The sequence below is a fragment of the Tachypleus tridentatus genome, chromosome 9, assembly GCF_004210375.1.
Source record: "Tachypleus tridentatus isolate NWPU-2018 chromosome 9, ASM421037v1, whole genome shotgun sequence".
NCBI classification, from domain to species: Eukaryota; Metazoa; Arthropoda; class Merostomata; order Xiphosura; family Limulidae; genus Tachypleus; species Tachypleus tridentatus.
The window spans coordinates 138,339,559-138,354,551 of NC_134833.1; the positions used below are offsets into that span (position 1 = coordinate 138,339,559).

The 14,993-nt window shown below is 33.2% G+C and overlaps 1 protein-coding gene across 1 annotated transcript in view; it reads left to right on the top strand.

The window, feature by feature from the left end:
* sha (shavenoid) overlaps positions 1-14,416 on the top strand; it is a 66,578-nt gene extending 52,162 nt beyond the window's left edge. The window contains exons 3-8 of the mRNA XM_076457503.1: positions 861-971; positions 1,900-2,048; positions 4,266-4,395; positions 9,599-9,819; positions 10,247-10,327; positions 10,853-14,416. Of these exons, the coding sequence (XP_076313618.1) occupies positions 861-971; positions 1,900-2,048; positions 4,266-4,395; positions 9,599-9,819; positions 10,247-10,327; positions 10,853-14,353 (4,193 nt within the window). The 3' untranslated portion in view covers positions 14,354-14,416. The remainder of the gene's footprint in view (positions 1-860; positions 972-1,899; positions 2,049-4,265; positions 4,396-9,598; positions 9,820-10,246; positions 10,328-10,852) is intronic.
* Positions 14,417-14,993: the final 577 nt, after the last annotated feature.

A 14,993-nucleotide genomic window follows, 5' to 3' on the forward strand; every position in this document is an offset into this window, starting at 1 on the left:
GCACTATTATTGCACTGCATTATGGTGCAATTAATTTTCATGCGATGGAATGGTGATTTTACCATAGTATTCGCCTTTTCTTTTATTATTTTCTTTACAGTTCTTTCTAGTACTGCATAATATAAACTGACAACGTGACCTTAGTTTGAACTTATAAACTCAAATGACATTAAAAAAAACCGAATATGTTTAGTTTCCTGTTCATGGGGAAGGTATCTTTTAAAGATATTGTTTCGCCGTTTAGATTGAAACAATCGTGAAAAATAAATAAGCAACGGGCCTGGCATGGCCAAGCGTGTTAAGGCGTGCGACTCGTAATCTGAGGATCGCGGGTTCGCAGCCCCGTCGCTCCATATATGCTCGCCCTTTCAGCCGTGGGGGCGTTATAATGTGACGGTCAATCTCACTATTCGTTGGTAAAAGAGTAGCCCAAGAGTTGGCGGTGGGTAGTGATGACTAGCTGCCTTCCCTCTAGTCTTAGACTGCTAAATTAGGGGCGGTTTGCACAGATAGCCCTCGTGTAGGTTTGCGCGAAATTCAAAAACAATCAAACAAAATAAGGAACAGGAGGAATAGCCTGCCTTAAGCTAAACTCTATATTTCAAACTTCATAGACGCAGTAATGTGAGCTAAAACTAATGTTAAAAATGACACAAAATAAAAATGAAAAACATGTTAGTGCACATTATGTAACGAAACTCACGCATGGTTGAACTAGAACCGCAGATACAAGCCGTACAATCAGCTCAGTTTAAGCACTATACAGCTGTGATGCATTATAGGTCATATAATAGAATCAAGATAAATAATAATTTACGTACGAATCAGTTCTGTTATTGTAATTTATTTTTTTCTTACAGAATGCCCTGTCGCGATGTTTGTGCGTCCTTTTACTGTTGAAAAGTTTCCCCTGGTGTCTCTTCCTTTGACTGGTCAACTCGTTTATCCTGGGGCACACCTTGTTCTTTCAGGTAAGAAATAACGTGGTTTATTATGGTCATTAAAATCCTTCAGTGAATTACTTACCTGAAAGTTTGCATGCCTTTTAAAATATTTTGATTCAATCCAGTCTCGTCTGGTCGAATGATAGATGTACATCTAGCTTGTTAGATGAAACACTAAAAATCGTTTATCTTTGCTGCAACTGTCAGCGTACAAGAGTAAAGCTACAATGTATTACTACAATGTTACCTCGTTGCGCCATCTTTTGAACATTTGAACAAATATAATAGAATATCTTTCCTATTAAAAATCATTGAAAGAGAGTTTTCCACATTCTTAATAACCTTAGATATTAACATACAATTCAGGTGTCTAGACGTAAGGGTTATAAGTGTATAATAAACACCTTTGAACAACTTAATGTAATTAGTTTATATACAACGGGAGTAATAAAAAATATATAAAGTGATCTGATCTGTACTTCATTTATCACAACTATCTAGAAGGCACAAAAATAGCTATTTTACAACAAAGAAATACAATGATGAAGTTACATTTCTATGAACTGGAACAATTCTGCTGCGTTTTCCATTTGGAATCTATAGAAAATTTTGGAAAAATCTATATTTACGATTATATGGACATGTGCACGTATGTGTTTGAAAGTGGTTGATAACAAAATAGCAGTTAGTTATATATATATATCAGAAAATAAAAGCATTCACTTAACGTTTCGAAAAATAGATGAGTAGATAAAGTTACAGTGAAGACAATGAAAATCAGTTCTCAATGAATGATCTTCGTTGTTTTTGTTCTTTTATTCTTATAGATAGATACGTAAAACCAAATGTAACTATTCCAGTAGAACATCGCAGAATTATGAAGTTATTTAATTTTGTTGTGAATACTGACAGCTTGTAAGGGATGGTTTTATTTCATTACTCCTATGTTTGTTAGGTGTTAGTGTGGAAAACCCTGTTCAGCCCTTGCCTTGTGAAGTGAAGAAGGTAGGAGTGTTGTCTTCTCGTGGCTGGAAGGAAGTCGCTAAACCTGGCAAAAATCACATGTTTGAGCTGTATCAAGACGGTGCCAAAACCTTTCTTCAGGTGACGAAAGAAAGATACCTAGCTTAAATATAAGTTTTCAAGTGCACATACTTAATATTCTATAGTAATAAATGGTTTTGGATGTTGTTCATCTGTTTATATCTGACTGCAGACTTCTACTGCACAATCATTACCTTAATATTACTCTCGCTACTTTGTAATAATAATTTTAAAACCAGATTTTTTGTTATTATTACTGGAGACTAGTTTTATGTATCAAACTAATGAGGTATCTCATATATATGTATGTGTGTGTGTGTGCGCATTCTCCAACACTTGTCACTTACGTATGTAACAGACATTAATCTTCAGATGCTTAAAACTAGAAAATATCGTTATGAAACTTATATTCCATAACCTTCAATTGAAGAATACTTTTCTCAGCTCTGCATCGGTATCTTCAAACTAATTTTACAAATCTATGGATTACTTTTCAATTCAAAACATAACATTAAAGGATAAAGGATATCTTGGTACATTTATACGTCGTCCTATTCACTAAATAAAATAAAAGAATTCAAAGCCAGTCAGCCCTCAATATTCAACTACTTATCAAGTTTTCATTTAACCTTATTTAGTTTAACTGAATCCACCATATTCGAAAGGAACTCATTCCAAAGGCAAATCTTCCTGTTAGAAAAAATAACGTCTTAGATACAATTGACTCATATCATGTCAAAATTTACATTTGTGGCTCCTAATCTTAACATTCACATCATTATACACGAAAAAAACAACAACGCATCAGCACTATCACTTAACATTCTTAAACACCTCAAACAAATCCCTTATAACTTTTCTTTTCTCCAGAAAAAAGAACAGTTTTAGACATCTAAGCCTATTCTGGCATAACATCCTTTCCATACCAGGTATTGTACTAGTAATCGTTCTATAAATCCTCTCTAACAAGTTAGTATCTAATGTGAGTTAAAGAGTTCAAAACTGAACAAAATACTCTAAATTTGGCTTAACAAGTGATCTAAAAATTATATTATAACCTCTTTAGGCTTATATTCAATACTTCTGTAGATATAACCTGAATTCCTATTTGCTACTAGCAATAATACATTACTTGAACAGCTTAAAAACTTATCAAGCAGAGCACCAAAACCTTTTTCATAACACTGTTAATGTTATTTCTATCAAAACTACATTCATTATTCAAATTGTGACAACGTACATGCGTTACTTCACGTTTATTATAATTAAAAGCTATTTGTTATTTATTCAGATAACTCACCAAATAATCCAAATTTCTTTGTAAGGTAGCAACATCCTCCTCACAACCAGCAACACCCGACACTTGACTGTCATCAGCAAATTTAAATACTATATTAACCATTATGTTATTAATGTAAATAAAAAAGGGAAAGATCCTAACACAGCCCCAAGATATCCATAACTCGTGACATTAATCCAATCTGACTGAGCTTCGTTTATAAAAAAGAGTTCTGATTTCTTCCTTCAGCTGGTTTTCTATTCAGTGGTCCAACCTATCCTTTTTAACAAGCTTTTCTTGTGGCAGCTTGTTAAATGTTTTTTGAAACCCCATATATATATCAAATTCACATTCGTACCCTTATACGCATAATCAAATAGTGTCAAAAGGCAAGAGTTTCTCCTAGTAAACCCATGTTAACTACTCAACAAAATTTTAAACTTGCAAAGCATCTTTTATCGAATTTGTAAAAGCTTTTCCAACCACTGTTGCAAGACCAATAATTAATGGAATAATTTTTATCACCATTCTCGAAAAGAGGTGTAACATTAGCCAACTTACAATCTTCTGACACCTGTCCATTATTCAATGGCTTATAAAATGTAGTATCAAGTGCCCCACATATCCAATCCTCAACCTCTTTCAAAATACTTCGGTAAATACTATGTAGTCCAATAATTTTATCATTCTTTAAATTCTCAAGATTTGTCTTAACAAGCTCAGAATAAATGTGATCATCTTGTTTCCACCTAGCAACAGTTCAAGTGAAGAATGCTACTTAACGTTTTCATTAATAAAAACTGAAGAACCTAACCATCCCATAGTCATCAGATATTAGCTTTCTTCTAGCATTCCTCAAATCTTCAATCATTGAAGTCAATTTAAACTTCCTATATTTGTTGCCAAAAATCTTTAATTTAACATTTTGTTTATTTATTTGTTAAACCAGACTTATCAAGAAGCATGAAGTTAATAATAATCTACACACAATATTTTAGTGGCTTGGCAGTAACGAAGACCGCTGGATGTTCCAACAGCATTTGGTACTTATAAGACTTAGTTGTGAAAATAAAGCCGGAGAGGGTACTTTCGAGTCGTGTGCAGCGATACGAGTTGGTTGGGCTCCAGGTTAGTGAATAATAACTTATATGTTTTTTATAACTTTGATTATATGTGTTATCTTTCGTGGAAGTGAACGTGCCATAATTTTCATTATATGACTAACGAATGAAGAAATAAATTGATAACTGATATTTTATAGGCATTGTATTTGCTACTCCTTCAAGCAGTTGTTACATGTTAAAATAATAGTGATTAACAAGTTTTGTTCTTGCACTGTTATTCAAGAGTTGTATGTAATGCTTTGTGAACTATATGGAGGTCATTGTAGAATTTGTTATATTTATTACAATAGAAATAGAGTTGGACACACAGTGACAACCCAAGGGGTGCTCCTACAGGCACCACCTCCTCGTGTATTGTGTATCACAGTAAAGTGTTTGGGGATATACTGAGGTGATCAGAATGTAAAACTTTGCAGTTAAGAGTTTTCTCTCACATCCATTGTAGGATTTCTGGTATTGAAGTTCCCCTACAACTAGATACATAGTAATGTAGTCAGACATGTGAATCTTTAATTTTCAACATGATGCGCTGTATTACTTTTCACGTACACATTTGTGAAGTAGATAATTTTGGATATAAATAACACTAGATTGGATGTCACGTGATTTTCGGAGCTTGGCCTTTTCTCTCCAAATGGTATTTACAAGGTATTATAATTAAAGAAGTGTAGGAACGTACTTTGCTACAACTCCACAGTTTCATTGCAGCTTAACTCACGTACATAACCAGTCGTAAAGAAAAAACTGAGAATTATTAATGATACTGTAAGTTTATTATCTTGGTGAAATCCAGTTTAAGATATTTCACTAATATTTTCATTCTCTAATCAGAACAAAATATTTTGGTCGATATGCTAACATTTTCTTCATTAGTGGCTTTCAAGACCAACTTGCCATTAACTATCATTCCACAAAGTGTGATTCAGTTCTGAATGTCAATATGACAGTCAGGTTACTTATGCAAAACATTTTGTTTTACGTGAAAATCATGTGTTACCGGTATAGTATAAGACGTGTGCACATAAAGCATGAAAATAGTGTTTACATTTGATTTGATATATTTAACTGAAATTGACTTCATAAAAATATAACAAGTTATGAAATTACAAATTATATAAACTTTCATGTGCAAATAAAATTATACGTTTTGCATAGGCCTAACTTATGGATATAAGAGTATACTTAAATAACCAAAAACAAGTGAGACATGTCACTTTTCATTACCATTACATTAGCTTGGCGTTGTCTAATCTGTATACCATAAAATATATTCAATATTTGCTGTAAGTGTCTTACTCTACCATGTACATACTTAAATTTTCATGACCAGTATATTTTCAAATCATGGACACTTCAGCACAGTTCACAATGGGTTTTTCAACTTGTATAAATTTACAAATACATTTAATTTTAGTCTACCACCATTTATAACAGCAATACAAAAGCTTAAAATAAATATCCAGTTTTCTCTCAATACCTTCCTTCTCTCAGAAAATGTTAGTGTTAGTAATGTATCCCACAGAGTAATTTCACAAATATGATTAGTAGAGAAATATCAAGAATATAGTCCTTACTTTTCCAACTGAGTACAGTACACCACAGTAGATTAGTTTCTAGAACACTGTCTGTTTGTTTTGAATTCTGCCTTAGACGGACAACTGTCACTTTCAGTGCTTTTACATTGTTTCTCAACTTTAAGACATAGCAAAAACTGCTGCATCCGCACATGACTCTCAACGAGAAGAGAGTATTTGATTTTGGTTTAGTTTGAATTTCGCGCAAAGTTACTAGCCGTATCTGATTTTGCAGTGAAATACTTGGGGGGAGGCAATTAGTCATCACCACCCACTGTCAACTCTTGAGCTACTCTTTTACCAACGAATAGTAGAATTGACCGTCACGTCATAACGCCCCCACGACTGAAAGAGCGAGCATTGTAGGTGAGATGGGGATTTGAAATCGCGACTCACTGGCGAGTCAAACTTCCTAACTATCTGGTCATACTGAGCCAAGATAACCGAGGAGGCGCTGACTATAACGGTTTTTAAATCTATGGACTAACAGTGTTTTTGTTTAACGTTATACGGGATATTTATTATACAAAGTTAATTAAAAGTAAGATTATTTTAACAATAAACTTTTTTAGAAATAATAAATAAATTAAGCTTATTGATGGTTGGCCACTCAATAACATACGTAGGATTAGAAATATATGAATTATAAGGAAAGAGGAGTGAAATTTTTTGAATGGATTTTCACTGTGTTAATGTCTGTTAAACGAAATATATTTCAGTTGGATTTTGAGAGAGTGTTTTTAGTTTAAAGCTACATGTAATTATTTGCCGTATCCATTGAAGGAAATCGAACCCTTGATGGTAGTATTCGAAAGCCGAAAAACTTATCGCTGTTGCACCGAGGAACGGTTGGACATTTTCTATAATGAAAACTAGGAGGTAAACTAGTGCTTCGCGTACGATGTACTAAAAGGATTTGACTGTTGAATAATTCTTCAGTAAAAAATACATAAATGTATACAGAACAGATTGATTTCTCGATCTCCATCATACTGAAGCGTGTGCTGTGACATGTAAGCCAAAGCCTTTAATTGTTTCTTTACATACATAATGTTTCATTCTCCTAGCGGAATAGTCATTGAATAGGCAATCTAAGGATTGTGGGATACCCACTAGGAGTTATATCTGATTTAAGTGTGGATAATAATTAAATAAATTATTATTTATTCTGCCTTTGTCCTGTGTAGAAATATTTAGGAAGCCTTCTTTATACCTCAGCAATTAGTATGAGTTCAAAAGAACATAAGGATTTTTCAGTAAGTAAAATGCATACAAGCAGTTTATGAATAAAAATATATTTTTACAACAATTATTATGTTACAAACACCTTTTCCACGCCAGCAAATCATGATTCTAATCTACTACACTTGTCATAAGACATCAGTAATTTATGTTCAATAGGTTTAACACTTCATTATTTATTTAGTCCCTTAGGTTTTTCAAATTTTTTTCAAATTCAACAGTCAAAAGACTGTATAATAATAATGTTCCAATCACATTACATTCACCATTTCCATTACCAGCGACGCGTTTCGCTCAATACAGAGCTCGTCATGTTGGCTGAGACACAACATTCACAGTAGTTGTCACAACACTATTTACATAAACCCTTTATTAAGATGTACGTACAAACATTATTTAACTACTGAATTACTGGTTACTAAAAGAGATAAATAAATAGCTAGATAAAAATTATATAGATGAGAATGGATCTACGACCTTCAACATAAAGTGTGTGCTGTGCCACATTAATCAAAGCCCACTATGCAGCATTATTAAATGGAATACTTTACATATGAGAAGAACATATGTTCTAAATAGATAGATCATTTATACAGCACTGTTATATTATAGCGTTTGACATAAATGAAGTGATGAAGTGTAAAAACATGGAGAGTCTATAAACCAAATATATTTTTGTACACAACATATTTTGTATAAACACCTTGTCTTTTTTCGATACTTAATATCATTGACCAAGATATTCAGATTTTTTCTTGATTGAACTCTCGATAAAGCGACGATATAAAATACTAAATTTTTAAAATTATGGCACAAAAAAGTGTTAAAATCAATATTTTCTTCTGCAGCTATTTCACTTTCTTTTTTCCTTCCGTGATAATATTAATTAATTTTAACTCTTCTCTAAAGTATTAAGAAAACGATTTGGTCCACTAGTTAATACCAATAACTGAAATGGTATAATATTTCATTCCCCTAACGGGTAAACTCGTTCTTCGTGTAGGAAGCGTATTTTAAACCTTAGACCTAATTGTTTGGGCAGGCATGGCCAGGTGTTTAAGACGTTCGACTCGTAATCTGAGGGTCGCGGGTTCGAATCCCCGTCGCACCAAACATGCTCGCCAGTGGGGGCGTTATAATGTTACGATCAATCCCAGTATTCGTTGGTAAAAGAGTAGCCCAAGAGTTGGCGGTGGGTGGTGATGACTAGCTGCTTTCCCTCTAGTCTTACACTGCTAAATTAGGGACGGCTAGCGCAGAAAGGACGGCTGAAAGGACGAGCATGTTATGAAAGGACGGGCCTATAACCATAGAAAACACCCAGATACTAAGCAGGAAGACAAATATGAATAAACGCAAAATCAAAGAAGCCCTACTTATACAACAACTGAAACCAAAATTAAACTAATGTAAAGGAACACCTTTATACCTATACTAATTAATAACCTAACATCTACTTGTAACACCCCCTACAATCCTCGTACCCGCTTACATTCTCGTTCCTAAGGCATGCGGCCGGCAATGGTCAGTTGCAAACTTTCTCTTTGTTAACCTGAAAATGGCCTAAGAAGGTCGAAACGTTGTTCTGTACTTTATTTTAATTAAATTGCTAATGTCCACACCAGCCGTCTTGAGAATATATTTTTACTTCAAGTTGGTTTCTCGTCATCACGAAGGCATAACTTCATGTCTTCCTTACGTGTTTGTTGATGCTAATGAAGTAATTGGCTTTGAGTTAGTTGTAAATGTTATAGTTTTGCACTACTTCACAATTAACCAATGGGGATATTGGGTTTCCATATGAGATAGCACCCATACATGCATGGACTAACTGATTGATATACACATTATTCTTTAAATTACAAAGATTGTAATGTTTCTGACGAATATATGTGATATTGAAATGAAAGTTACTGTCTGTTTTTTTATGTAAATTATTCAATACGCTTCGATACATCATATATAGTATGGAAAAGTTGAGTGCTTTGAAAATGACAAGTTTATTATTTATTATATTTATTTTCCCAGATTAATAACTGTTTTTATTATATTTTGAAATAAATCAAACATGATATAAATATTTTGTTCAACACTTTATGAACTAAATATAACATAAGTTTCTTGATGAAAACACATACAAGAACAATTACTTTATGGCTCAACGATAATAACGAATTTAACCATGTCGTTATTTCATCTTAAACTTTGTTACATTGTTTTATACCTCATCAAAGGTTTGTGATTTATTGGATATCACTTAAAAGCAAACCATCCTTCACTGATAAAATTAAAGTTAAATAACAACGTGCAATTATTTAATTTATTATGTATTGTAATGGATTTAGTTGTAATGACAACATAGTGATCATAAAATATTTTATGCTATTTTAGGCATAGAAACACCTGAAAAAGAAATTGAACTTCCATCACAATCCAGCAACTACAAGTTTATCATTATCGGTCTTTGTATGGGAATCTTAGGATTAATCTACGTCCTTGCTGTCCTAGTCTACCTGAAAGTTCGGAAGAACAGATTGAAGGAACAAAGACACAGAACATCTCTTGAAGAGACTGTTGAAGATGAGGAGAATTTTGCACAAGAAAACTCACAGGTTATTTTGTAAAGAAATGTCTAAAATTGTTTTTAGCCTTTGATACTAATAGATAAACTAAGCACATCTATTGATAGAGTTTTAATACTTTACGACAGGATAGTCAATATTCATAATTTCCATAAGATATCAAAAATTAAACATGCAAAGTGTCGTATTTTTATATAAATAAAAGCATATTTGTTTTTCAACATCATGTCTTAATTTTTTTATAAAAAGACCATGAAATTTTTAAGTGATGTGTTAGTTTTTTGAAAGCTTATATTGCATATGCTTTCAGTCATTACTCTAAAACGATAAACAGTGCTTTGTCTTTGAATTTTGTTTGCACAACAATAACATGAATTAAATTCCCCGAATTTCCATTTTTTATTTAAATTGCAACATATATATATATATATGTGTGTGTATGTTTGTATTTTTGTAGAGTGACAAAAAACAAGAAAGTGTGGAAACTGTAAATGAACAGACAGGAAGTCAGCTATTGGTTTCTGAACCTCACGCTCTCGTAAGTGGTATAACTAAGTTTATTCGTTCTTCTGTGACTTTGTGATATTAAATATTTAATACTATATCTTAAATATTTGCGGAAGATAAATTAACTGAGAAACTCATAAAATAAAAAGATTGGTAATAAAAATATTTATGTTTGAGCCCATTGTCTTGTGGGGAATATAAACACATTTTCACACCTGGGATTTTAAGGGAAGACAAAAACACAAAATTCAATCTCATATTAGATTTCAAATACCGTGAGAAACTAACTATTAGCCCCAGTCGTACGTGGGTGAATTTTTGAACACAGTTTAGTCTCCTTGGCATGGGGTTTATATTTTTGTTTAGAAAAGAAATTCATTCTGCCCAGGCCACTCCAAATGTGCTTGCTAATTTTATTCCTGCTAACTCCAAAACTGTGGGTGAAGTTTGTGAACATTTCATGAATGAATGTATGTTGAATGTTAGTGAAATTATAGTATAAATAATACATTTGCTTATTTTTAATATTTCCATGTTTGTTTGTTTGTTTTTCTAGAATTTAACATCTACTGAATCTGTTAATATTGGTGGATCGTCTTTTGCTGACACCACTGTGTCCTATAGGCAGACCTTTCCATCTGGAAAGCAAGCCCTCCAGACAACAATAGCTTCTCAGATTCATAGTACGCAGCAAAAGCCAGTGGAGAATCCTCCACCTAAACTTACTTTGATTCCTGAATATTTTGAGCCTAAATTGCTAGCATCCCCTCCACTTCCTGCATTGCAAATTCTTATCAGAATTCGAGAAATGATAGGTGCAGCTAAAAAACGCCTTCAGAGCTTACGTTACAATCCTACATTAGTTACAATTCCAGAAGATGATTATTTTTTCTGGGACTTTAAACAACGACGCATTGAACAATCAGACACATCCAAATGCTTGAAAGTTCCTGTAAGGGAAAATAAAACAGGTATCGAAGCAAAAGACAAAGTTGAATGTTACCATAGTGGTGTGCTTGAGACTCTGGAATTAGGAAAAGAACTTATGCCACCTCAACCACCTCCTCGACATAGCAGATTGAAGAGAAACCAGAATGTAATACAAGACTGTCTCAATTCTACAAACATTTCTAATGGTTTAGCTAAAAAAGAAAAATATTCTGAAAACTCGCTTTGGTATTCTCTCAAGCCTAGCCAAACGGCTATGGAAAACATGTCCAAGTTTGACTTATTTAGACTTGATCTTTATGAAAAAATTAAAAACTTACAAGAAACACACGGTCAACAGGCTATTCAAGAAGAAGAAAAAGAAGTTCCAGTTTTAGAAGTGAAGCACGGTGACAGTAATCCAGATGATTTTGAAGAATGGAAAGAAAACATTACTGATAATTCAACAGAAAACGTGTCCATAGCGACTGAAACAGAGTTGGGGAAGCAAACAGTCCTCATTAACGGTTCTCCTTTGGCCAGTATAGATAATTCCAGAATATCCAGACGGCTACTTCTTCATAGGCTTTCTTTAGAAGATGATTTAGGAACAAGAAAATATAATAAAGGTTCTCAGGATAATTGTTACTTCCCAGAAAAAGAAGATACACAGTCAGATATTACAAAACATAAAATAGCAGAGAATAAACCGTTTTCGGTAGTCAATACAATGGAGCAAAATACAATTGAAACTAACGCTAACATTACATCATCCAAAGAAATTACAAAATTTACAGTGCAAGATAAAGTATCAAGAAATTCAGATGATTTTGATGTTGAATCTACTCATTCGTCTAGTGATAGATTTGATGACAGTCTTGAGAATTCTGCGAGTGATGCAGATATAGACAGTGAAGCTGTATCTGCCACAAACGTACAATTAGTTAGTAAGAATATGTTAACAGAAATTGAAAGCACAGATAAGAGAATAGAGAAAGCTTCATCAATTATGAAACCAGACATTACTTATGAACGGAAGGGAGATTTAATGTTGTCCAAACTAAATGGGGTAGAAAACTCTGATTCTGAGCTTTCAGATTCTTTAAGAAGGTTTAATATGAAAAACCGAAGAAAAAGTTGCCATGATAAAGATAGATGTACCTCTAAAAAAAGCCAAAAAGGTAGAGACGAGAGTGCATCTGACAGTGATCATCCATCCATAGAAGATTATTTAGAGCTGTCAAATAGACTGGCCAGAAAATTGTCTGAAGGAAGAATACCTGGAATGAATTATGAATTTTCAAATGTTTATGAAGAAAAGGAGAAATCACCTCTGTCACAGCTAATCAAAGACTTTAGAGGTTCAATTGGAAAGCTAAATAAACACTTTGAAATATCTTCAAAATATAACAAAAATTCTCGTAGTTTGTCTCCTGTGTCGGAAAATTGGACTTTAAAGAAAGGGGTGAAATATAATCATAAGAGGAAGGAGCTGCAAAACAGTGCCAAACGTGTTTCTTCTTTGAACGGGTCACATAAAGCACCCACCAACTTAAACAATGATCGGATTTTCTCCTGTCATTCTTCTGAAGATGTTTCACAAAATTTTCTTCTTTCACCCAAGAAGATTAAGAACAAAAACTTGTTTGAAAACGACATTCATGTTAAGAACGCACAAAAAGATTTGAATTCGATCCATTTGATCATAAAGGACTTTGAAAATGGAAATAATAAAATTGTTAACGATAGAAGTAATATTATAATAACCAATGATTCAAAGACTATGATTGAAGTTGAATTACAGAAACAAGAGACTGGTGATTCTGCCTTTTCTGCAACTGATAATTTCAGCACAGAATTGTCTCAAACAATTTCTGAACAACCTTCAGAAAATTTCCATTCAAAGAGTAACTCTGACAGAACAGCGACTCTATGTGAGGAGTTGTCACTTGATACGACATGTAAAGAAGTAAAGAAAGATGATGCTGAACGTCTGATAATCAACAAATGTAATGGAATACCTCCAAATGTTGATTGTTTCAGTCAAGATGTTACTAACAATGTTTCTGACAGTGAAATATCTTATGATAATTTAATACAAAAAGTATATTGTCATTCTTTAGAATCTGACTCTCTGTCTACTCTATGCTCAGACATTACAGAAGACTCTCTCAACAGAAATGGCTATTCTTCAGGCACTGATACATCTTTTCATAACGAGAGTGATGTTAGCGAAGAAAATCCTATTGAAGCTTGCTTGGTAGATTTAGCTAGAACCTCTGTGGCCACTCAGATGGATGATCGGCATGTGAAAACTAGTCGAGCCATGAAGGGCCTGGAAGAAACCAAGCATTTCAAAATGGCCAATTGGAAACACATTTGTGTGGAGAAAGGTAGATATTTGTCTCAAAAAGATAAAGAGTTCTCTTCTAACAATTTAACTTCGTGTGTAAAGGACAATGACACTTCTAATGAGTTTGTGCAAGAACAATCCAATAACTTTTCACGTAATAGACAACAAGGTGAAACTAATATTCAAAGTCACAAGACTTTCGATTCTACTAACAACAGGGATAGGGTCACAAAAAAACTGACTAGAACACCAACTCATGTTGCACGTGTTAATGTGCAAAGGTCAAATTCAATACCTAGACATGATGATGACATTGTTAAATGTATAAATGAGCCCTCGTTGATTAAAAATGGTGTGGGAAGTACTTCTGAAGATGAGGAAACGTTAATCGAAGGTTCGGACAAGACGAAACGACGCTGCGTGGAGGCCATCTCGGACAGCAGCACTACTGATGCAGACATCAGAAATCAAAACAACAGATCGAAGAGAAGAAAACCATTATCCAGAAATGTTAGGAAGGTTGTGAACAGTACGTGTAAGCAATACCTTCAACATCAGAAGCCTGCAGAAACCGAGGAAAGTGGGTCACCAAACATGCATTCGTCTTCTACGCTTCTTTCAAATTCCAAATCTAGAACTTCCAAACAACTTAGTTTTAACAATGACGTAACAGTTATTAATTTAGAGGAAAATGAAACTAACAGTGGTGAAAACAATAATTTTATCACGTTAATATCCGTGGCTTCGTTTGATGCTTCAAACAGCGAAGACAATTAATTATATCATTTATTTTTATGTACATTATTTTTTTAACGTTGTATTTATTTCTTAATAAACATTAAACACTTATTTTGTTTGTTTCTGATATGATTTTGCACCTTCCTATTGTAAAATTATGAACATATCATTGTCGTTGGTAAAACAAGTTATGTCACATTTAATTAGTTTAATATGCAATGGTAAATCAAATATAGTAATTCTTATTTTTCTATATTATTTACATTAAGTTTGCAGTGTTTACAAAGTAAACGTATTGTTTGTTTCAGCGATATCGTCTATGCAAAAACACATTACAAATTAGGCACTGAGCGTAATGGCTAAATAATATAAAGACGAATATCATGAATTGGAGTCCAATTAATATATATATATATATATATCCATGTTGATGAAAACAAAAAAAAATTATAGGTGAAAACAGCCTTTATGCCCAGATTATCTTTAAAAAATTGAAAATATTTCGATTGTTTGTTCGTTTGTTGCTTATTTCAAAGTTAAACAATGGATTGTTTGTGTTCTGTTCATCGCAGGTAGTGAACGCCAAATATTAGCATCATATAAACTTAGACTTACCGCTAAGCTATTCAGAGCTTTTCGACCTGGTTTGCCTTGTTTGCTCTAATCACATTGGTCGATT